This window comes from Aotus nancymaae, unplaced genomic scaffold (genome assembly GCF_030222135.1).
Source record: "Aotus nancymaae isolate 86718 unplaced genomic scaffold, 86718_ANA_hifiasm-v0.15.2.pri h1tg000072l, whole genome shotgun sequence".
NCBI lineage: Eukaryota > Metazoa > Chordata > Mammalia > Primates > Aotidae > Aotus > Aotus nancymaae.
This window is the reverse complement of record NW_026988487.1, coordinates 15,747,705-15,772,457: the sequence shown is the minus strand read 5'-3', so window position 1 is coordinate 15,772,457 and position 24,753 is coordinate 15,747,705. Positions and strand designations below refer to the sequence as shown.

General features: G+C 40.3%; 1 protein-coding gene and 1 non-coding gene across 3 annotated transcripts in view; both read left to right on the top strand.

Annotated features, from left to right (window-relative positions):
- The first annotated feature begins 289 nt into the window (after positions 1–289).
- Positions 290–24,753, top strand: part of BLMH (bleomycin hydrolase) — a 44,654-nt gene continuing 20,190 nt past the window's right edge. Inside the window, exons 1-10 of one of the 2 annotated variants that reach the window (XM_012449291.2) lie at positions 290–427; positions 731–928; positions 4,603–4,712; positions 6,289–6,430; positions 7,060–7,148; positions 8,486–8,578; positions 20,797–20,952; positions 22,108–22,266; positions 22,373–22,440; positions 23,509–23,626. In XM_012449291.2, coding sequence (XP_012304714.1) covers positions 415–427; positions 731–928; positions 4,603–4,712; positions 6,289–6,430; positions 7,060–7,148; positions 8,486–8,578; positions 20,797–20,952; positions 22,108–22,266; positions 22,373–22,440; positions 23,509–23,626 — 1,146 coding nt within the window. In that variant the 5' untranslated portion in view covers positions 290–414. Of the gene's footprint in view, positions 473–730; positions 929–4,602; positions 4,713–6,288; positions 6,431–7,059; positions 7,149–8,485; positions 8,579–20,796; positions 20,953–22,107; positions 22,267–22,372; positions 22,441–23,508; positions 23,627–24,753 lie in introns of both variants that reach the window. The other variant, XM_012449290.3, reaches the window with a different exon arrangement.
- On the top strand, positions 6,059–6,162 carry LOC135271023 (U6 spliceosomal RNA). The gene has a single exon (XR_010339172.1). It is a non-coding gene; the product is annotated as a U6 spliceosomal RNA (small nuclear RNA).

Here is a 24,753-nt window from a genome sequence, read left to right as displayed (position 1 = left end):
AGCAGCAAGGCGCCCGCGCGGCCCGGAGGCTGGAACCCAGGGGAATAGCGCTTCGGCGCCGCCCAGGCGCGCAGGGCAGTGGCGTGGTCGTGCGCGGCTGCAGGCGCGGCCTCGGCCTCCGGGCGCGGGCCGACCTAGCGCGTCAGCTAGGCCGCCCCCGTCGGCCCTCCCCCGGGCGGGGCTAGCCCCGACGGCGCTGACTCAGCAACGCGAGGGGGGAGTTTTGTCCCTCCGCGGACCCCGTTTCTCCCGGCCTCAGACTCCTCGCCGCCGCAGCCGAGCCGGTTTCCTTCTTCCGGCGCTCCGGGTATAAGAGGCAGGTCGGGCCACCTAGGCAGCTAGCCGCAGCGCAAACCCGGCGCTCGCCCGAGGACCCTGGAAGCTACCGTTACCCCGCCGGGCAGCGTGGGCGCCATGAGCAGCGCAGGTGAGGCGCCGCCGTGGTCCTCTCTGGAGGAGCTCCGCGGACCTCGTGAGGCCCGTCGGCGGGGAAGGCTGGGGGCTGGGACCCGGGGCGATGGCGGGGAGGGAGCTTTCGGGGCAAGCTGGAGCGGCCTGGAGGGGCCTGGAGGGAGACATCGCCTTGGAGAAGGACGCTGCTCCTGGGCTTCCTCGCTGCAGCGGGCACCTCAGGATGCGCTTACGAAGTTAGATCTGGGATGCGGGAGCCCCAGATCAGCCGTTTCCCCCGGTCTTTTTGGCGTTGAAATCCCGTTTGGTTTCCCAACAGGACTGAATTCGGAGAAGGTAGCTGCTCTGATAAAGAAACTGAATTCCGACCCCCAGTTCGTACTTGCCCAGAATGTCGGGACCACCCACGACCTGCTGGACATCTGTCTGAAGCGGGCCACGGTGCAGCGCGCGCAGCATGTGTTCCAGCACGCCGTGCCCCAGGAAGGCAAGCCCGTCACCAACCAGAAGAGCTCAGGTGTGGGCTTCCACTTCTCCCGTACTTTCCTTGACCTTCCTGACAGCATCCCATTTTGGTGTCTTATTTACGAGTGGTCTTAAGTTCGTACTCAAAGAACTGGTCGTAAATTCGTAGAGAATGAGGCACAGGTACAGGCAGGTCTAAGAACATTACCCATGTGGTTTGTTTTAGTGTTCTGTGGCTTGTTAGCACATGCGGTTAGAGTACTAAAGTGACAAGTCCGTGAGCATACGTTTGAGTGTAATTCACTATATTATGTCCTGATGTTACGTGATTTGTAGTCCATGTCTTGCAGATCGATGGTCTTGGTCACAAAACAGAGCATTGAGGAAATGTTCGTATTCTTGGAGGACTCTCCAGAAATGCCCTGAAGGCACGATACAAATTTATGAAATAGAAAGGATACAATGTAATTTGTAATTACATTAAAATAAATATGCTTCTTGGTTACAACTGAAGCTAATGTGCTGATGGGCTCAGTTCCCACCAGTAGATCAGTTTGTAATACAGGAAAAAGTTCTGTTCTCATGCCTTACAGGTCAAGAAGTCTCGTTTTGCTCTCTACTTTCTAGCACCACTCTTAGAAAAACAGCTACAGTGAAAGATTGGATATCTAGGGATCTAATTAAGGAGCACATTCTCATCACAAAATTGTAGTAAAAGGATTTTTTTTTTTTTTTTTTTTTTTTTTTTTTTTTTTTTTGAGACGGAGTTTCGCTCTTGATACCCAGGCTGGAGTGCAATGGCGCGATCTCGGCTCACCGCAACCTCCGCCTCCTGGGTTCAGGCAATTCTCCTGCCTCAGCCTCCTGAGTAGCTGGGATTACAGGCACGCGCCACCGTGCCCAGCTAATTTTTTGTATTAGTAGAGACGGGGTTTCACCATGTTGACCAGGATGGTCTCGATCTCTTGACCTCGTGATCCACCCGCCTCGGCCTCCCAAAGTGCTGGGATTACAGGCTTGAGCCACCGCGCCCGGCCAAAAGGATTTTTTAAAGTCTTTATCTACTTAAAAACGACTCCCAGTCTATCTGTATGAACAGGAAGCACATTAGTGCTTGTTTACAGTCGGTCAGAACTCAAAAAGCACACATTTCACGTGAGTACGTTTTATAGTATGTACATTATGCATCAATAAAGTTGATTTTTAAATGTTAAGGAAAAGTCAAGACCTTACAATAATTAATGTTTTGCTCTAGAAGAAAGTGCTTGGAGTGGTGTGAGCTCTCAGGCTACAGATGATCCAGTTGGTAATGTTACAGTGGTCCTACATAGTTTAGATTGCAGTGATCTCTTAGGGAACAGGTCAGGTCTTACACATTTTGCAGTGTCACTTTCATATATACAAAAGATCCAAATAGCATGTGAGCTATGTACTTTATTTTCATGCAGTTTTCACATCACCAGTGCATCCAGATCCCTTCTACTGGAAATATGTAGCATATAGAAGAGAGATTGCATACAGATAAATCTAAGGTAAAGATGAACTATAGTAAGGCACTGGTGACTTTCAGAAAACACTATAGTTAACTTTAGAGTTTTTTTCTTGTTGCAAAATTATTTTTGTTTAATGTAGAATATTTGCAAATACCAGGTGAATATTTTTCCTATATTTGTGAGGTCTCTGTGTGTCTGCGTGTGTGTTTTTAATGTGGGTTGATAGCTTATATATTGTTATGTAATCTACCTACTTTTTTCACTTACCAATATATTATAAACATATTTTCATATCAGTAAAGTTATACCCAATACAACTGAAGGTTTTTCCCTCAGAATTTTCCTTCAGAGAAGAGAGAATTACCCTATATTTAAGACCTTGAAGACTTTTCTAATGGGCGCTCTCAGTTAATTTATTTTGAAGTAGAGTACAATTTGGAGGAGACATTACTCTGAAAAACCTCAGATGCATACATTTTTGCATGCTTACAGAGGTCCTTTGATTGAGTCAGCTTCTTTTAAAAGGTGACAAATTTGAATAAATTGATGTTGCATATAGTTGTAAATAGACCTTTTAAATTAAGATCACTTAAGTCAGAACACGAAGTGGTGACGTGGAGTTTGTGATTATACACATACAGGACACATGAAGAATCTGATTGTGTAGTTGATGCTTGGTGTAGAATTTTCAGGGACAGCATCATGCATGGATTCAAAACATTGCTGTGACTCAAACATACTAGATGGAAGAAAGATGACGTGTGCTGATTGAAAAAATGGATCTAATGATGGCACAGATACTGATTGCTAGGTACATGTGAAGATTGAATCAGTGTGAAAATGAAATGTGAAGTGGGAAAAACAGCGCTTCTAAATCCATTTATTATGTTAACATGATTTTAAATCTAAAATATATTTAAATTACTAAAATATTGGCTAGATGCTGTGGCTCGTGCCTATAATCCTAGAACTCTGGCAGGCTGAGGCAGGGTAAATCACTTGAGGTCAGGAGTTTGAGACCAGCCTGACCAACATGGCAAAAGCCTGGCTCTACTAAAAATTACAGAAATTAGGTGGGCGTGGTGGCATGCACCTGTAATTCCAGCTACTCAGGAGGCTGAGGCACGAGAATCAGGAGGCAGAGGTTGTAGTGAGCTGAGATTGCACCACTGCACTCCATCCTGGGTGACAGAGTGAGACTCTGTCTCAAAAAAAAAAAAAAAAACTAAAATATTATGGGTAGACAATTTGCTATTCATATATATCTTTAAGTGTTTGTAAAATCCAGTTAGGCAAATATCTGCCCTTTTTTTGACTTATCACTGGAAGAATGGAGTATTGACTTATGTTAAGGTCAGCCTATATTGAAACATATTGAAATGCATATTCCAGATTAAAGGGTAGAGGCTTTTTTTCTTTCTTTATTTTTTGAGACGGAGTCTTGCCCAGTTACCCAGGCTGGAGTACAATGGTGCAGTCCCAGCTCACTGCAACATCTGCTTCCTGGGTTCAGGCGATTCTCATGCCTCAGCCTCCTGAATGGCTGGGATTGCAGGCATGTGCTACCAGGCTTGGCTAATTTTTGTATTTTTAGTAGAGACAAGGTTTCACTATGTTGGCCAGGCTGGTCTCAAACTCCTAACATCAGATGATCCACCCACCTTGGCCTCCCAAAGTGCTGGGACTACAGGCATGAGCCACTGCTCCCGGCTGGATGGGTAGGGCTTTTTAAAGCTTTTGCTAGGTATTGCCAAATTGCATTCAGATATTTTGTACCTATTTAGATCCCTATCCAGATTGATAATGATGCTTATTTTCCCAAATGAAATAAATGAAATGATGTTTCCCCACTTAACAGATGTCTTATCATGAACTTTTAAAACTGCTTCTACCGTTTGTATCTTTTTTGGCCACTGAGTGATCTGTTTGTGATCTCTGTTCATGGTTTTCTAGCATGTTTCTTTTTCTAATGTGATTTTCTTGGGTGAGTTGTAATGGATTCTTTATTTGATATGTAAAGAGTGTTTGCGTTTAAGATATTAAACCTTTGCATATATATTGCTAAAAATACCACCTTTCTTTTTTTGTTTTGTTTTTAATTTTTCTGCTCTTACTGATTTACTCTTTCTGAATTGTCCAGATTGTGTCATGAGTTCATTGTTGGAAAATAACAGTTGGAGCAATGCTATCTGTGTGAACCCTCATAATTTCTTGATGTGCTTTCTTGTTTCAGGGCGATGCTGGATCTTTTCTTGTCTGAATGTTATGAGGCTTCCATTCATGAAAAAATTAAATATTGAAGAATTTGAGTTTAGTCAATCTTACCTGTTTTTTTGGGACAAGGTATGGGACTGATCTGGCAAGATTCTTTTTGTATTGATAGGCCTCAGTAGGGACTGCCTCTGCATTTGTTGCTTTTCCAGTTACAGCCTGCCCTTTGATGATAGGTGAAACACCTTTCATTCTGATTTCCAGAGTATCAAAAGTTGACTCTTTCAAAGGCAGAACTGTTTTTGGTTAAGTGGCTATTTTTTGCAATGAAATAATAAACTTACTGACTTGACCTTACTGCTTGTCTATTTGAAATTTTGAATTTTGAATTCAATATTCAATTGAATATATCTCCCTTTTTAACATCTTTTTAGGTTATTTGTTCTTTTCTAGGAGCTAATTTCCCTTCTCTAGTACTTGTCTGAAAAAGAGTAAATAATTTTATTTATTTATTTATTTTTGAGACAGGGTCTTACTCTGCTGCACAGGCTAGAGGACAGTGGCGCAGTCTCAACTCACTGTGACCTCTGCCTCCCGGGTTTAAGCCTCCCTCCCAACTCAGCCTCCTAAGTAGCTGGAATCACAGGCGCATGCCAGCAAGCCCAATTAATTTTTGTATTTTCAGTAGAGACAGGGCGTTTCACCATGTTGGCCAGGCAGGTCTCGAACTCCTGACCTCAAGTGATCTGTTTGCCTCGGCCTCCCAAAGTGCTGGGATTACAGACGTGCACCACTGCGCCTGACCATATTCCTTTTCTTAATCTTCAAAATGCATATTACTAACCTGGTTTAGTGGCTCATGTCCGTAAGCCTGTAATCCCAGCACTTGGGAGCCTGAGGTGAGAGGATTGCTTCAGCCCAGGAATTTGAGACCAGTCTGGACATAGCAAAACCCTGTCTCTACAAAAAATAAGGGAATTAGCCAGGTGTGGTGGTGCACACCTGTACTTTCAGCTACTCAGGAGGCTGAGATAGGAGGATTGCTTGAGCGGGGGAGGTTGAGGCTGCAGTGAGATTGCACCACTGTACTCCAGCCTAGGCAACAGAGCATGACCCTGTCTAAAAATAAAATCTGTATTACGTAAGTGTTCATTAAATGTTTATTGATTAAAGACTCTAAATACCAGGTTTTGTTTTAATATTGGAATATAAGCACTGTACATATATACATAATATATTGGGATACATACACAGGTATAAGAAGAAACTTCCAATATTCTGATGAAATCAGATACAATGTTTAATTACCAATTTTAGTTTAAAAGTACTTATTATGGGCCAGGCGTGGTGGCTCACGCCTGTAATCCAAGCACTTTGGAGGCCAAGGTGGGCAGATCACTTGAGGTCAGGAGTTCAAGACCAGCCTGACCAACATGGTGAAACTCCGTCTTAAAAAAAAAAAAAAAGTACTTATTATGGTGCTTGTTTCAGCATCACATATACCCAAACTAGAATGATACAGAGAAGATTAGCATGGCCTCTATAGGATGACATGCAAATTCATGAAATATTCATGTTTTTAAAAAAGAAAAAAAAAACTATTATGTTGGTTCCATGGTAATTACAAGACTCCCATTCTGTTGATAATGCCAATAAAATTATTGGCTCTTTTTTCTTTTAATTTTATTTAACTTTCTTTACTCTTTAGGTTGAACGCTGTTATTTCTTCTTGAATGCTTTTGTGGACACAGCCCAGAGAAAGGAGCCTGAGGATGGGAGGCTGGTGCAGTATTTGCTTATGAACCCTGCAAATGATGGTGGCCAGTGGGATATGCTTGTCAATATTGTTGGTAAGAGTTCTTTCTTTAATGGAACTGAAACTCAGCATGATTAAGTAAGCCTCTATAGTTAGACATGGGCCATTTCTTTGGTGGTTACGTACAGAGTAGAATTGGTCTCCAAGAAGGATATATAGTTACTTCTAAGGACCTTTATTTCCCATTCTCACCTGTAGAGTGACTTTCTTAAATGAGGGGTAAGGAGATAGCTACTGTGAAGGTTGGGCTGGAAAAGAAAAGGTAGTATTAAGTAGAACTAACTTTCCTTGAAAAGGTTGTTGTCCTTTCCATTGATGTAATCAGGAAACACATTAAAACTGTAGCTGTTTAAAAATGTCTTCAAACATTATCTTTTGGGGAAATCTCATCATGCTGAGCACTTTACAGAAGTATGATAGATACACTTGATCTTGACCAAAAGGCTGAGAAGTGACAAAGTATCATAGATAAAAAGAATAGAATTAATTCTAGCATAGACAGATAAATATGCACATTAAAAACCTGCTTAGGTGGGATCCGAGGTGGCTCTGGCCAGTTGTCCTGGCGCTTGAGGAGCGGCCTAATTTTTAAAACAATCACTATTTTTGGCAGGGTTTCTAATCTTTTACCTTATTGAACGCTGGAAATTTGTTTTCTTTCAGAAAAATATGGTGTTATCCCTAAGAAATGCTTCCCTGAGTCTTATACAACAGAGGCAACCAGAAGGATGAATGATATTCTGAATCACAAGGTACAGTGTTTGAAGCAGAGTTGGATTGAATTCTTAAAGTACTTAGTAGTGTACTTTCCTTAAAACTTATTTTTAAAAGGGGTTTCTGGGTATACAGTGTATATAGTTTGTATGCAAGATAACTACTGATGTCAGTGTCTGTCAAAATCAATGTAGCTACGTATTAAGTTTAAAAATAGTTAAAATTAGAGGGTTTTTCCTTATAAAAATCTTCCACCTTTATTTCTGTTGATTTTAATGTTTTCTTAGGGGAATATTTAGGAAATAGAGTCCTATGTCCAATTAATATTGGCCACAAGCACTTAGGGTGTTGTGTCTCTCACTTGGTTCTAGTGGAGGTGGGCTAGAACTCCTTTATATGCTAGTAAAACCAAAAAGAACTATTTGCAAGATGCCTTTAAAGAGGGTGCTGTGTTCTGAGACTTCCCCAGACCACATCAATGTGGTTTATCCACCCACTAAAGATTTGATGCAGTTACTGAACTGCTTTTTATTTGCTTCAGTTATCTTAATGAATCATTATGTCTTCTCTACATAACCAGTTTTCCCAAGAATTATAATTCCTACAGGGATGCTGCTTTGCTAGCCAGGCATCCTTTTTGAGAACTGGGAGTTACCAGAATCTGCTGTCCTAATCCATGAGGCTAAAATGGGATTTTTCATTTTCCTGGGAGAAAGATTACATTTTAAAATAAACTATAGATGTGTTTCCCTAACATTAGAAGTAGGTTATTTTCTATCCTGGAAACACTTTTAGCCTTTATTCCAAAGGCTAAAAGATCATTAATAGTATGGCATTTGATTCTATTTGAAGTGGGAGCAACATCTTCTTTAGCACTGTGGTTAGATTTCAGTTTATCTTGGTCAGCTAAAAAAAATGAAAATTTTACTGGGGGATGGCATAACCATGGTCATCGTCAATTGGCAGAGAAGGAAAAATGGACAGCTATTGAAATTCTAAGTAAAAATCTACCAGAGTGACTTAGTGGCATAAGTATCTTGTCTTCTGCTTTTTCTGAGTGATAGGCATTATGTAATCAGATGTTTTTCCCATGCCCAGGCACATAAAACATCTTTATGTGATGTTTGCAGAGCAGGAACAGTTCCATCTAGTACTTTGGAGGAATAATTTTTGCATTTTCTCCTTATGGAAAGTATTTTTAGCTATGTGTTTAAACGGACAAGTTGAAGAAAACCATTTGCCTTTATGAACTTTGCATGAGTATGGTTTGAGTTATATGTCAATTAAAATTAAAGAGAACTAGCGTTGGTCTATGAGGCTCATTTACAATTGAATTTGGGTAACTATTGGAGTGCTTAATAAGTTTCTATCATAGATGAGAGAATTCTGTATACGACTACGGAACCTGGTACACAGTGGAGCAACCAAAGAAGAAATCTCGACCACACAGGATGTCATGATGGAGGAGGTAATAACAAAATTTGGATTTTTTGTGACCCTTCTAAAGAACTCTTAGAATATTCCCATCTGTTAAATTAATGATTAGGAAGCATAAGTCATGAAAACAAATGTTTAATTGAATTTAAAATTACTTATTTTACAGCTGAAAAAACTGAGCTTAAAACTTACTTTCCCTTTTAGTATAGGACTTGGACTTAGGTTTTCTAATTCTTAGTTTAGTGGTTTGTATAATCATTCTTTTATCATTTCATAAATACTAAAAACCTTTTATGAGTTTGGCACTGAGGAAACAGATGAGAAAGACATAGTCACCGCCCTTAAAGAGCTCAGTCTCTTGGGAAAAAGAAAATACATCTATAATTATAATAAATCCTATGCTAGATGTGTAAAAACTGATGTGGTGGTCATAGAGGAGGGAGTGACTAGCTCAGTGAGCTGAAGGTTCCATAGGGAAGATATTTGAACCACCTCTTGAATGAGTAGTCAGAATTTACCAGGTAGATAACAAGGAATACCATTCTAGGCAAAAGGAATCGTATGACTAGAGCCATGAACAAAGATAGAATCTTCAGGGAATAATGTGGCTGAAACATAACTTGTGTCAGTATGATGGGTAGCAAATTAAGCTAGAAAGGTAGAGATGTAAGGGATGTTGAATGGATGCCAGAACTTTTGACTTTTTTCTGTGTAAATAAAGATACGGAGCTGTTGATGGTTATATTTGTTAAAATAATGTATGTAAAAACATTTTGGAAAATGTAAAAAGCACTAAACAAATAGGAGGTGGTAATATTATTTATGATCAAGACAGTTAAGAATTTTTATTATTAATACATCTATATCCAGAATGAATATACATAAAACTGAAATTGGTTTGAGGAAAGAATAAATGTTTCCCTTTGTCAGCCAGTGGGCCCTTTATTAGGCTTCCTTTCAGGACTGTATGGAATTAAAATGGCCTACTTTTTTTCACTGCAATGGAGAACACTAATGCTTCACTCATGTTATCCTTTAAATTTTAGAGAGGCAGCATAAAAGATCATTAATGATCTTTTAGGAGTAGTGGAGTGTGTTATCTCTGGAATCAGGCTGTCTTGAGTTTTAGTCTTCTCATTACTTAGTAGCCATATATCCTGGGACAAGTTCCTTAAGCTCTAAATGCTCAGTTCATATTTAACATGTCTAGCCTAGTGTTTTACACAATAGCTGTTTCTTAAATATTTGTTAAGTGGATGAATGCAGAAATTTCATTTACCAAATGCATTTAAATAACCTCATTTTTATCTCAAATTCTTATGGAAGAGAGGCATCTTAGTATAGTAGGAAAAAATAGGCTTTGAAGTCAGACATACATGGATTTAAATTCTGGCTCTTTTACTTAACAGTCTGTCATCCTAGATAAGTTAGTTAACCTGTCTGAGGTTCAGTTCAGGATCCAAAATATTTTCCTTTTTGGATTTTTGGGGAATCAAATAAGGAATTAAACATAAGCATACAGGCATAGTGCCTGGCACATAGCAGGAATTCTGTAAATGTTACTTCTCTTCCTTTCCTGCTTGGAATGATCTGTCTTGCAGAGGCTGTATCTCCTACATAATTTACCTTTATTTAGGATTAGATTAAGATGGTGGGGGTATAGTAGGAATGAAGGTTCTGCGAACAGTTATGGAAAAGGGCCCAGATAATACTGCTGTAGATTGTAAGCATCCATTTGGCCTTTGATGTTTTCTTTAATGATCTTTGAGCTAATGATGTGTCTAAGATTCATGTCCTCATCATTGGTAGAGCATGATAATTGGCTGATAAGAATTAGGGCAGATATGTTTCACATATTATTTTCCTCCCCTACTCCTGCCTCAGAGAAATAGTAAGATCCCACTTTGCCAAGTCCCTTGTATGAATGTTTTATAGGATTATTTACTTAATGATGCTACCTAAACTATTTACTACAGAATTTTGTGTGTAAGGGCTTTTTCCCCCCTAGAGACAGAGTCTCGCTTTGTTGCCCAGGCTGGAGTGCAGGGGTGCAGTCGTAGCTCCTGGACGCAAGTGAGTCTCTTGCTTCAGCCTCCCAAGTAGCTGGGACTATAGGTGCATGCCATCATGCCTAGTTAATTTTTTTAAAACACTTTTGTGGAGATTCAGTCTCATATGTTTCCTGGGCTGATCTCCACCACCTGGGCTCAAGCAGTCCTCCCACCTCAGCCTCTCAAAGATTGCAGGTATTATAAGCATGAGCCACCACACCTGGTCTTGTGTATAAGGTTTTAAAATTTTTACAATCCCCCAAATAACTCCTTTTTATTGAACCTGACTCTTTGGTAATGAAGAGTCTAGCTACAGTTTTAAAGCCACAAATTAGTACCTATGATTTGCCTAACCTTGTAGGCAAGTCAAAATAATGACTTAATTAACAGCCATGAAGCTCAGATGGCTTTGAATTTATTCAAACACATTTTAATATGTTTATGCTAAAGGCATTCTTACTGAGAGAAGTGAGGTGCAGGCTGCTTGTTGAGATGACCGACAAGGCAGATTTGTTTTAGAGCTGTGTAGTCACCTCTATTGCAATGTTATTTCAGTGTCCATTTTTTTAGCCTGCAGATCTCCTTAAGATTATTAATGTATTCTCGGTTGGGCACAGTGGCTCACGCCCGTAATTCCAACACTTTGGGAGGTTGAGGCAGGTGGATTGCTTGAGGCCAGGAGTTTAAGACCAGCCTGGCCAACATGGCAAAACCCTATCTCTACTAAAATATGAAAAAAATAGCTGAGTGTGGTGGTGTACCCCTGTAATGACCACTGCTTGAGTGGCTGAGACATGAGAATCACTGGAACCCTGCAGGTGGAGGAGGCCAAGATCGTGCCACTGCACTCCAGCCTGGGTGACAGAGTAAGGCTCTGTCTCAAAAAAAAAAAAAAAAAAAAAAAAAACCAGAACCCCAAATCCCTGACTGTTAAAAAGCAAAACGTAGCCAGATATAGTGGTGACACTTGTAATGCCAGCTACTTGGGAGGCTAAGGCAGGAAGATCACTTGAGTCCAGAAGCCCAGGAGTTCAAGTGCTACCTGGGCAACATTGTGAGACCTCATCTCTAAAATCAGTCAATCAAAGACCCAAAACAATGTTTGTCAGTGCCACAAAAAGGGAAAAGAAGCCATTATGATTGACTTAGGAAATTCTACAGCAGTGGCTCTTGCTATTAAAAACAATATGTAGTCCTAACTTGTCCCAAACCCACAAAGTCAATTTCCCTGAGAATAGAACCTAGTTATCTTTATTTTTATTTTAAAGACATTTTTGATTTAAGAGTACATTTTTAACATCAAATATATAAAATGTTTGAGTTTGATGGCATATACTACACAGGAGGCTGAGGTGTGAGGATCACTTGTGCCCAGGAGTTCTAGGCTACAGTGAGCTATGATTGTCATCATTTCACTCCAGCTTGAGTGACAGAGCAAGACCCCATATCAGAAACAAAAAAATTTCAGAGTATATTTTGGAAATGAAGCTGTCAGGACTTGCTAATGAATTGGATGTGGAGGACAAGGAAAAGGGAAGTATTGGGATAATGTCCTGGGATCTTGAAGGGTGAACTTACAGATAGGAAAGAAGGCTTTTGGCAGTTACGACAGTGTGAGGGAACCAATGTGTAGAAAAGATTAGCAGGTGTGAATGAGAGAAATAATAATTAAAGAAGCAAGGTTTTGGAAGAGGGAAAGAATAGATGTGGTCTAAAGTAGTGCCATGAGACTTCAATGTGTACGTGCATCACCTTGGGATCTTGTTAAAATGCAGATTGATTCAGTAGGTGTAGGGTGGGGCCAGATAGTCTGCATTTCTATTTCCTGATGTAAACACCTCTAAAGTAATCTCAAGATCATTATTTAACTGAGTTATCATCTATGTGAGTTCATTCTCTTTAACATCACAGAAGTGCATAAAGTATACATTTTTTTTTTTTTTTTGAGATGGAGTTTCCCTCTTGTTGCCCAGGCTGAGTGCAATGGCACGATCTTGGCTCACTGCAACCTCCGCCTCCTGGGTTCAAGCAATTCTCCTGCCTCAGCCTCCCGAATTGCTGGAATTACAGGCATGTGCCACCACACCTGGCTAATTTTGTATTTTTAGTAGAGACGGGGTTTCTCCATGTTGGTCAGGCTGGTCTCAAACTCCCAACCTCAGGTGATCTGCCCGCCTTAGCCTCCCAAAGTGCTGGGATTACAGGCGTGAGCCACCATGCCTGGCCTATAAAGTGTACGTTTTTAGGTATTTCTGTGCCTGAAAACACATTTAATGCCTCCAGAGGCATCTGCTTTTCTCCCTGCTTTTGCAGGCATAGGTGGTTTTAGTTTTGGTTTTTTTTTTTTAAAGAAGCAGATCTTTGCCCTTCTTTCATTGCCTACCAGAAAGTAGTAGAGAGCTGTCTTCCCTTCCCCTTCCTCTGTGAGTAAACAGTCACTAAGGTAGGTTCCTTACTCCTCTCCTATAACTAGCTCATTTACCCACAGCGCTGCACTTTCATCAAAGTTGAGCTGTTTTCTGTGACTGCTTTAGTGTTCTTGTGACCATTCTGTTTGATCAATAGGTTGTTTTACCTTTGAGACTGCTTTCTCCATCAGTAAAACTATAAAAGTTGGGCTAGACTGTGCACAGTGGCTCATGTCTATAATCCCATTGCCTTGGGTGGCCAAGGGAGGAGGATCACTTGAGCACAGGAACTTGAGACCAGCCTGGGCAACACAGAGACACCATCTCTACAAGAAAATGAAAAAATTAGCTGGATGTGGTGGTCCATGCCTGTAATCCTAGCTATATGGTAGGCTGAGGCTATAGGATCACTTGAGCCCAGGAGTTCAAGGCTGCAATGAACTATGATTGTACCACTGCACTCCAGCTTGGGCAATAGAGTGACACCCTGTCTCTTAAAAAATTTTTAAAAAGTTGGGGCAAATGATTGTAGGGCTTTACATTTTTATACAGTAGAATTAATTAATATTTCTACAGTGCTTTAGACTTTACTGTGTTAGAGTTTCTCAGAAACCCAGTATTGCAAATACAAATGAAGACTAAGATTCTGTCTCTTCTGCAGTGGTTTCAAGCACTGAAATCTTTTAGCCTTAACAGTGGAAAGGTAGAATTAGACATAGATAGTAAGAACTTAGAATACTAACATGAGAGTTTGCCCCAATTGAACAGACAGTGAGAAATCAGGAAGATTTTTGAGTAGAAGAATAAATAATATGAAGTTTTGCTCTCTTTCAAGTAGTTTGGTTGTTATCTTTGAACTACCTTACTATTCTAATCTCTCCATTCTGTGTCTGCCTGTAGCTGCCTTAAACAACTGTTTAAGGTTCTTGCCCTTTTTTCTTTTTTTGACAGAGTCTTGCTCTGTCTCCCAGGCTGGAGTACAGTGGGGCGATCTTGGCTTACTGCAGCCTCTGCCTCCCAGGTTCAGGTGATTCTCCTGCCTCAGCCTCCTGAGTAGCTGGGATTACAGGCACGCACCACCATGCCCAGCTAATATTTGTATTTTTAGTAGAAACGGGGTTTCACCATGTTAGGCAGATGGTCTCGATCTCTTGACCTTGTGATCCACCTGCCTTGGCCTCCCAAAATGCTGGGATTACCGGCATGAGCCACAGTGCCCAGCCAGGTTCTTGCCCTTCTAACACTTATGACTGATTCTCAACTGCTGCATCTTTTCCTCCTTCTTCGCACTTGATGTCTGTCATGGGTATGGGAATTAACTCAATCCCATATAATTTGTCTTTAAATTGGGATCTATGCCTTTTTTCCCTTTATTTCATATCTCATTCTTTTACCTTTCTCTCCTGATTCTATTTTTTTAACCATGTTATACTTCAGCAAGTCATTTAAAACAAACAGATCTTTCCACTAGGGAGATTTTTTTTTTTTTTTTTTTTTTTTTTTGAGATAAGGTCTTGCTCTGTTGCCTAGGCTGGAGTGCAGTGTCACGATCACAGCTCACTGCAGCCTCAATCTCCCAGGCTCAAGTTATCCTCCCACTTTAGCCTCCCAACATGCTGGTATTACAGGCATGAGCCACTGTTTCTTGCCTGAAAATATTTTTAGGAATTTGTTACAGTGGAGCTCCTTTATAAAATGAGACTTGAGAGGTAGGACCCTTCTTTATAATTTACATTCTTATGAAATATATTTAAACTGGAAATAGGGCTTGGACCTTTCTGGCACCAGTTGCAGCTTTTCTAGTTATACGTTGCTAGAAGGGGACTATATAATCCAGTGTTGTAGGTTAGTTTAAGTTCCCGATTTAATTAGCTAAAGATGTAAAATCGTAATCAGAAGACAAATGGCCCCAAGAGGCAAGTGCAGATGCATTCAGCATAGCTTCCCTTGACACCCGCCTCCAGGGTGCAAGTGAAGGGTCTCTATCAATCAAAAAATTGAGCTCAATTTTGGGCAGGCTGCCCTTTGTACTTTGGTACTCATATCACAATTTTAGGAGACCTTTCTCAGTAATCTGTATTTAAGGAAATAATTAGAAACATTGGCTGCTTTTGTTCTTTTTAAACCAGACTCAGAATGAATAGGATCCCATTATTATTCATTTGAGGAATTGAGGAAATCAGAATCAGTTGCCAGGTATCATTGAGCCATGTATATCTTTGCCTTCAACTTTCTAGCATTTTGGAAAGCCCATATTCCGAGTCCACCCCCTTCATCAGGTTAGTTCTAAATTTGGTTTGAAATGACAAAAGTGCTCAGGGCTGGGTGCAGGGCTGGACCTGGTGGCTCACGCCCATAATCCCAGCCCTTTGGGAGAGGGGAGAATCGTTTGAGGGTGAGTTCGAGACCAGCCTGGCCAATGTGACGAAACCCTGTCTCTACTGAAAATACAAAAAATTGGCCAGGCGTGGTGGTGCATGTCTGTAATCCCAGCTACTTAGGAGGCTGAGGCATGAGAGTCGCTTGAACCCTGGAGGCAGAGGTTGCAGTAAGCTAAGATCATGCCACCACACTCCAGCCTGGGTGACAGAGTGAGGCTCTGTCCCTGCTCCCAAAGAAAGTCATGTGTTCGGTAAATATTTCTATAACATATGTACCTGACACTGTTCTAGGCATTGGAGATTGAACAGTGAGCGAAACAGAAAAGAATACCTTTGTGTAGTTTATGTTCTAGTAGGTAAAGCAAAGTATATAAGAAGTATAATATGCCAGAAGATAAGTGCTGTGGAGAAAAATAAGTGTTGTGGAGAACAGATAGGAAGTACTGGGATGGGAAGTGAGCGATTTTAATTAAAGTCACAAATACATTTCCCTAAATGGGCTAATTGTTGGTTTTAATATTAATTTAATGTGTAATTATATTCTTAGGAATATGGTTGTACTCTCATTAATTTCTGTATAATCTCTTGTGTTCAATGTCCAGTATCTTTTGTCCTGAATGCCAAGTAGATCTTGTGAGAAGCAGGTGACACTCCTGTGTTGCCCACCAGAGAGCAGACTTGGATATCTAAAGCTCACTGCCCAGGGAATGATTTTTCAGAATTGCAGTCTCTTATCAAGGAAATAAAGTATCAGAGACCGTGGAAGTTATTCTTTGGAGCATTTTTTTAAAATTAGAGCTCATTTAGACCAGGTGTGGTGGCTCACGCCAGTAATCCAAACACTTTGGATTATTCCTGAGGTCGGGAGTTCAAGACCAGCCTGACCAACATGGTGAAACCCTGTCTTAAAAAAAAAAAAAAATTAGAGCTCATTTAATTAACTGCCGTTATTTGGTGCAGAGTCAAATATTCCTTCTAAAATGTTACAGACTGAAATATTAATGACTTTGGATAATTTATAGTAATGGTAAACAAATAGTATAAAACAAAGCAACATCTCTCAAGTTACAAAGTTTTACTAGTATCTAAAGAGAAAGAAATATCACCCTTATCCTTATTTATGCCTTAGTTATATCTTTGATACAATTCAGATTTATAAAACATAGGTGATAGGGCATAAGTATTGTCTTACAAAAGGACTCACTATAGAATTCATTTAGATAGCAGAAATGTGGATTTCCTCTAATGTATTTGGGAGAAGGAGGAATTTAACACTTTTTATTTCAAATAGGGAGTCAAGTGCATAAGTTATTTTGCAAATTATAGTGTGAAACATTTGTATTTATCTTTGGAATATGTTTAAAAGTAAACAGAAATTCACATAGTTATCTTCATCTTAATTGGGCCTGGCCTTGCCTCTCCTTTTTTGGCCAGGGCCTGGCTAAGCTGGATTTACCACCCTTGGGTAACTGAGAATTGATCTAATTGATTCCACTACTACATGTAGATAAACATATAACAATAGTTACTAGTTGAAAGTACATACAATTTAAGTCTTTAAAACTTTTCTAATCTAAACATATTGACTGTACACCTTCATTGTCATTGACTTGATCGTAGTTACCAGTGGCAATGTCCTCCTCCTCATGACAGATGGCTAAGTTGTCATTTGTAGCCTTGGCACTGAGCAAATGCAAAGTGACTGTTCCATGTGAATCCCAAACAGAGCTCATTAATCTTTGACTAGAGTAACTCAATCATAGTTGCTTATGTGATACCCTGCCTCTTCTTTTCTGTGGTAGAAACTAACTTGAGAGTGACACAATGTTAAAGAGAGATTATTTAATAACCAGATGTTCAGGCTTATGACACATACAATAAATCTTAATAAAGGAAGGTTCTTTCTTGGAAAACAGAACAAAACAAAATGACAAGCATAACTTCTGTAAGATAACTTGCTTCTGTTAAGATAGTAGAATCACAGCAGTGAAGAACAAATTGCTCATATACACAGCAATATGTGTGAATTTCACAGGTATTATGTCTGCCAAAGGAAGCCACACACAAAAGATAATATGTTCTTTGAATACTTATATGTGAAGTTAAAGGACAGGCAAAACTAATAGATGGTTATAAAGTAAAAATGATGGTTATCTGGTGGAAGTTGTGAGTTATTTACAGCAAAGGGGCCAGAGAACCTCCAGAGCCCTGGAAACGTTCTGTATATTGATGTGAATGATGGTTACATGGGTATATATGTATGCTTTTTAAAAAAATGAAATTGAGCTGTATACTTAAGATTAGTGTGTTTTACACACTTAACATATGTTATGCCTGACTTAAAAAGTAAGAAAAAGAAATTAGGTCACGGAGTTTGGATTTGTTGTGGGAGGTAATAGGGAAACATTGGATCTTCAACAGGGAAGTGAGTTGACAAAAGTAGTGCTTTTAACATTTCTTATTCTGTGGTGATATGGAGAAAGGAACAGTGTTCAGATCAACTGGTATACCTACCTCATGTCCCCAGCCCTGCTAGATGCTATAAAGGGCACAAAATGTCCATGATCATGTTCTTTAAGAAGTTTATAATCTTTTACGGGAGACAAGTTATATGAACCCTACAAAGTTACAGTAAATGGTAGATAGATGGAGTTTTGGAAACAGCATTAAAGTCAGACCTGTGTTCAAATCCTAATTCTGCCGTTTAGTAGCTCTATAACTTCGGGCAAGTGATTTATTTCCCTGAATCATGATTTCTTTATCTGTAAAAGGGGGATAATATCTACCATCTTTGTTGAGAGGCTTAAGAGATATGATAGTGAAATATAGTACAGCATAGTAGATGGTCAGTAAATCTTCCCTTTTTAAATCCTGTAGCCAAGGAGCAATACTTTGTTGTTGTTGTTGTTGACAGCATGTGACCTCAGTTTAGATTGTGGTTTTCTGCTTGGGCTATATGACCTTAAGTAAATTACTTGGTTTCTTTGTGTCTCAATCTCTGATTAAAAAAGAACAAGAAGAAAAAAAAAGGTGAGGGGGCAGTGGAGGGAATTATACCTTGAGTGGGTATTACGAGAATTAAGTGGACCTAGCAGATACATAGTATCTAGCACAAAATAGGCACACTTGGTAAATATAAAATTTGTTTCTCTTGAACACCATAGCAGATACAAATGTGTGATATAAATAACGCAGGTAGGCCGGGCGCGGTGGCTCAAGCCTGTAATCCCAGCACTTTGGGAGGCCGAGGCGGGTGGATCATGAGGTCAAGAGATCGAGACCATCCTGGTCAACATGGTGAAACCCCGTCTCTACTAATACAAAAAATTAGCTGGGCACGGTGGCGCGTGCCTGTAATCCCAGCTACTCAGGAGGCTGAGGCAGGAGAATTGCCTGAACCCAGGAGGCGGAGATTGCGGTGAGCCGAGATCGCGCCATTGCGCTCCAGCCTGGGTATCAAGAGCGAAACTCCGTCTCAAAAAAAAAAAAAAATAAAAAAAAATAAATAAATAAATAACGCAGGTAATAGGTGATTGGATCGGGGCAGGGGGGTGACTGTAGGTGTAGAAGGGAGAGGCAGATCATAGCATTACATTTTTTAAAAGACAAGGACATTTGATATAGAAGAGTAAGTACTTGTGGCTCGGCACAGTGGCTCACGCCTGTACCAGCACTTTGGGAGGCTGAGGCAGGCAGATCACAAGGTCAAGAGATCGAGACCATCCTGGCCAACATGGTGAAACCCCATCTCTACTAAAAATACAAAAAACTTAGCTGAGCATGGTGGTGCGTGCCTGTAGTCCCAGCTACTTGGGAGGCTGAGGCAGGAGAATTGCTTGAAACCAGAAAACGGAAGTTGCAGTGAGCCAGGATCACTACTACTGCACTCCAGTCTGGCAACAGAGTGAGACTCTGTCTCAAAAAAAAAAGAAAAAAAAAAAGGAAGAGGAAGAATACTTTCTATATTCTGTCCTTGTGCAAGGTACGTCTCTTTTTCTATTTTTTTTTTTTTTTTTTTGAGATGGCGTGTCACTCTGTCACCCAGGCTGGAGTGCAATGGCACGATCTCAGCTCACTGCAACCTTTGCTTCCCAGGTTCAAGCGATTCTCCTGCCTCAGCCCCTGAGTAGCTGGGATTATAGGTGCATGCCACCAGGCTCGGCTAATTTTTTCTATCTGTAGTAGAGACGAGGTTTCACCATGTTGGCTGGGCTGGTCTCGAACTCCTGGTCTCTCCTGGCCTTATTTTTGCATTCCTATAAAATGAAAACAATATAAAATACATCCTTGGATTGTAATGATGTTAACTTGAAGGTGTTGTGACATTATTAGAAAATATGTTGTCTCACAACCCAAAAAATTATACCTTATTACTAAAAGTTACTCGTTTTATTTTTGAGACAGGGTCCTTGCTCTGTCACCCAGGCTGGAGTGCAGTGGTGTGATCTCAACTCACTGCAACCTCCGCCTCCTGGGCTCAAGTGGTCACCCCATCTCAGCCTTCCGAGTAGCTGGGACCACCCACAGGTGCAGGCCACCATGCCTGGCTAATTTTTGTACTTTTTTTTTTTTTTTTTTTTTAATTTAACCATGAAATAGCTCTCAGGAGATCCTGAGAACATGTGCCCCTACTTTTTGTATTTTTTGAGATAGGATCTTGCTCTGTCACCCAGGCTGGAGTATAGTGACACAATCATGGCTCACTGCAGCCTCTGCCTCCTGGGGTCAAGTGATCCTCACACCTCAGCCTCCTGAGCAGCTGGGACTACAGGCATGAGCCACCATACCCGGCTCATTTTTTTCTTTTTTAAGATGCGGTTTCACTGTGTTGTCCAGGCTGGTCTTGAACTCCTGCGTTCAAGCGATCCTCCCGCCTCACCCTCCCAAAGTGCTGGGATTACAGGCATGAGCCACCTCACCTGGCTGTCTTCTTCTAATAATGCTTTTAATAGGCATTGTCATCCAACTCCAGCTGAAAAACTAGTTTCTTTCCTATGAGTAGAGACCTGTGTTGTAATATAAGGAAAACATCAATGCATAAAGGGAAGGAAATCCATTTATAATATTTGTCATTATTTGTTACTTGAAAAATAATCAGCAGAGCAGCAACTCAGATCTTGTTAGTATCAGTGGTAGGCAGATTCTTGGCCAAGGAAGTTTAATAAATATTAACATTCAGAATTGCATTGTTCACAGTATTTATTTGAGAACTCACAAGTTGACTGATAGCAAATCCCAGACATCAACTTTCCAATTTTTGACACAGTTAAAAACTGATTTTTTGTGAAATTTCTGGTTTGAATTTAACCACTAACTTCTTGTGTTTCCTAAGCTTAAGGAAAGTGAAGAGGTGAAAAAAATAACATTTCCCCCTAGCCATTGCTCGTTTGTCCTCCTTCTCTCTTCCAGATATTCCGAGTGGTGTGCATCTGTTTGGGTAATCCACCAGAGACATTCACCTGGGAGTATCGAGACAAAGATAAAAATTATCAGAAGATTGGCCCCGTAACACCCTTGGAGTTTTACAGGGAACATGTCAAGCCACTCTTCAATATGGAAGATAAGGTTGGAGAATGGCACTGGTAGTCACTGGCTGTTTACTTTCAAACAGCTGTTAACCACAGGGAGTGGTATAAGATTCTGGGTTAGCATGCATGATTATCAAACTAGAAAATAAACATTTTCCCCCACTTCTTCTGAAGTATTTTATGCACCTAATGAAGTTGGTGGTGCCAGGATTTATCATACTTTCCCCAATGTTCCTCTTCAGAGACTTTTTAAACTGTAAGCCAGCAGTCATTTTAATTCCCACATGCGCCCCTGTTTAGGACCAGAATCATTCTCAAGTGCAAAGACGATGGAGGTGTATTGGGTGTTTCTTACCGTGGATTCAGAGCACTTCTGTACTGAGGTCCCCTCTGGGACCTCTCTTGTTGAAGGGACCAATCATAGTTTTTTCTGTTCCCTTTAGGTAGGTCTTCCTCATCTGCCTAGCAGGATGATTCCTTTTATTGGCTTCTTGGTCCTGTTTAAAGCAGATGCCCGTTTTGTAACTCGAGAGCAGGAGCCTTGTGATGAGCTCTCCAATTTTCTTTACTCAGTGCATGTAATTTTTCAGAATTAGTTTGGGGGGTCAGATGCGGTGGCTCACACCTGTAATCCCAGCACTTTGGGAGGCTGAGGCAGGCAGATCACCTGAGGTTGGGAGTTTGAGAACATCCTGGCCAACATGGTAAAACCCTGTCTCTACTAAAAATATAAAAATTATTTGGGCATGGTGGCGTATGCCTGTAATCCCAGCTATTTGGGAGACTGAGGCAGGAGAATCACTTGAACCCAGGAGGTGGACGTTGTAGTGAGCTGAGATCACGCCATTGCACTCAGCCTGGGTGACAGAGCGAGACTCTGTCTCCAAAAAAAAAAAAAAGAAAAAGAAAAAGAATTGGTTTTGGAGCAGTTCCTGCTGACAGGAAAAACAGATGTACCTCCTAAGTTGTCTCTTACATGAATTAGAATAAGTAGGGGCCTCTCATATGTATTTTACCACCTTTTGTTTCTTTGTTAAATAACAAAGAAATTGTTAAATAACAATGTGGCTGTAGTGCTTAGCTTATAGGCAGAGATGATGAGCTTGGTGCAAACATGAACCTAGAGGAGAGCTATGTCTTGCTTGACATTCCTGGTTTTGTACTCTAATCAGTATGTTCTTGATCTCAATAGATTTGTTTAGTGAATGACCCTAGGCCCCAGCACAAGTACAACAAACTTTACACCGTGGAATACTTAAGCAATATGGTTGGAGGGAGAAAAACTCTATACAACAACCAACCCATTGACTTCCTGAAAAAGATGGTTGCTGCCTCCATCAAAGACGGAGAGGTTGGTATTGTTTTTGTATCTTTGGGGTTCAAACATCTTTTACTTCTTTGATGTAATAGGAAGACAGGGTTTATGTTGACTTTCTTTCATCCTCTTCTATTTCTAGGCTGTGTGGTTTGGCTGTGATGTTGGAAAACACTTCAATGGCAAGCTGGGCCTCAGTGACATGAATGTGTGAGTGTAGGAAATTTAAAATAGAAAGTCATTTGTGGGTTGTTGCTGTTGGAGTGTGCTCCTGGTACAAAATGACTCTGCTGAGGTTCTTCCGAAGATTAAGGTTGGCCTAAGGGCATGTCTCTTTCTTTGCATCCTTTAGAGTTTGAGGATTCATAGCAGAAACTCCACATACTTAAATACTCTAACCCAGGACATCAAGATCACACTTTGTATCTGAGTGGAAATTGTTGGGTGTTCCTAAAAAGACATCCTCTATGAGAAAGACAGTTTTAAAAAAATAATTGACTACTGTGTAAATGTGTTTAGTGCATTTGGGAATGTAATGAAAGATTTTCCAGAGCTCCTGTTTGCTGTCTTACTTTGGTAACTTTGTATTCTGTCTTTTTGACAAGTGGGACTAATTTGCATGCATATTTTAAAGCATTCCTCCTGGTCATTTGTGACAATGAAGGTTCATTTGTGAACTATATAGGATTCCTTGACTGTTAAAATTCACCATTTTGGGGTTACTTATAAGTAGTTGTTACTTGCAGGAAGTTGAATAAATATCTTGATAGAGAAATCTGCTAAAAGAGAATTAATGAGGTTTAAAAACTTTTTGAAAACAGATCAAACTCCCAAGTGTGTCTCTCACACCAATTAGAACAAGCAAGGACCTCTCTTACATGTACTTTGCCTTTTGTTTGTTATCTAACAATGTGAGTGTAGTGCTTATGCAAAAATATCCCCAATATTTTGGGCATTATTTATTTAAATTTTAATCATCAATGATATAAAAGTATTCTTGCCTAAATGACAATGTAAACTTGTCAACTTCTGATGTGGAGAATATATGTTTAATCTTCTCTTTTTTCCCTGCATACTCTTGTGACACATAGAGAATAGACTCCCACTGAGAGACTAAATTCTACACGTTCCATATTCTTTCTGAAGAGCTACAGCTAGAGGCTTATTTATTTGGAGCTGTTGAGCCCCTTCAGATTCTTCTGAATTCCTTTTACAACCAAAAGCCAGTTTTCCCTATGATGGTACTCCCTTTATTTTGTACTATCATTCTTTTTACAGCTATGACCATGAGTTAGTGTTTGGTGTCTCCTTGAAGAACATGAATAAAGCAGAGAGGCTGACTTTTGGTGAGTCACTTATGACCCACGCCATGACCTTCACTGCTGTCTCAGAGAAGGTATGACCCTCAGCATGCCTGCTGGAGTGTTTGCACAGATGGATCTACATTCTCCTGCAGACTGTTTACCCAACAGAGCTTCATTCATAGTGTATATGATTTCTGTTCCAGGAGGTGGAGGTTGCAGTGAGCTGAGATCATGCCACTGTACTCCAGCTTGGGTGATAGAGTGAGATTCTGTCTCAAAATGAATGAATGAATAAATAAATAATATTAAAAAGGTTTTTAGCCGAGTCCTGTGGCTCACTCTTGTAATCCCAGCACTTTGGGAGGCCAAGGTGGGTGGATCACAGCCTGGCCAACATGGTGAAACCCTGTATCTACTGAAAATACAAAATTAGCCAGGCTTGGTGTTATGCACTTATAATTACAGCTACTCAGGAGAATCACTTGAACCCGGGAGCAGAGGTTGCAGTGAGCCAAGATTGTGCCACTGCACTCCAGCCTGGGTAACAGAGCGAAACTCTGTCTTAAAATAAAAATAAACAAACAAATTAAATAAATAAAAAAGATTTTTCAAATAAGGATGTTTTATAACTAAAGCTCTTTAAATAAAATTTTTTAACTATATAGAGAGTTCTTTTTTTTGAGACTGAGTCTCGCTCTGTTGCCCAGGTTGGAGTGCAGTGGCACAATCTCGGCTGACTGCAACCTTCTTCTCCTGGGTTCGAGCTATTCTTCTGCCTGATTCTCCTAAGTAGCTAGTACTACAGGTGTGTGCCACCACGCCAGGCTGATTTTTTTTTTTTTTTATTTTTAGTGGTGACAGGGTTTCACCATATTGGCCAGGCTGATCTCGAATTACTGACTTCAAGCAATTTACCTGCCTCAGCCCTCCCAAAGTGCTGTGATTACAGGCATCAGCCACCACACCTGGCCGAGAGTTCTTTTTTGAAAAAAGAAAAAGAAAACCGCTTGTAATTTCCAAGAGAAATTCAGCTTTTTATCATTTCCATCTCATAGAATATTTGTATTTTTAAGAAATAAAAATAAATACTTCAATGTCATTTTCTTGGGAACTTTCATTCTTTGATTAGCATAGTTTATTTCCTTAGGAAAATGGAGCTACCTTACATGCTAATAGTATATAGCAGAATTTATATTATTATAACTGGAATTTTATATTG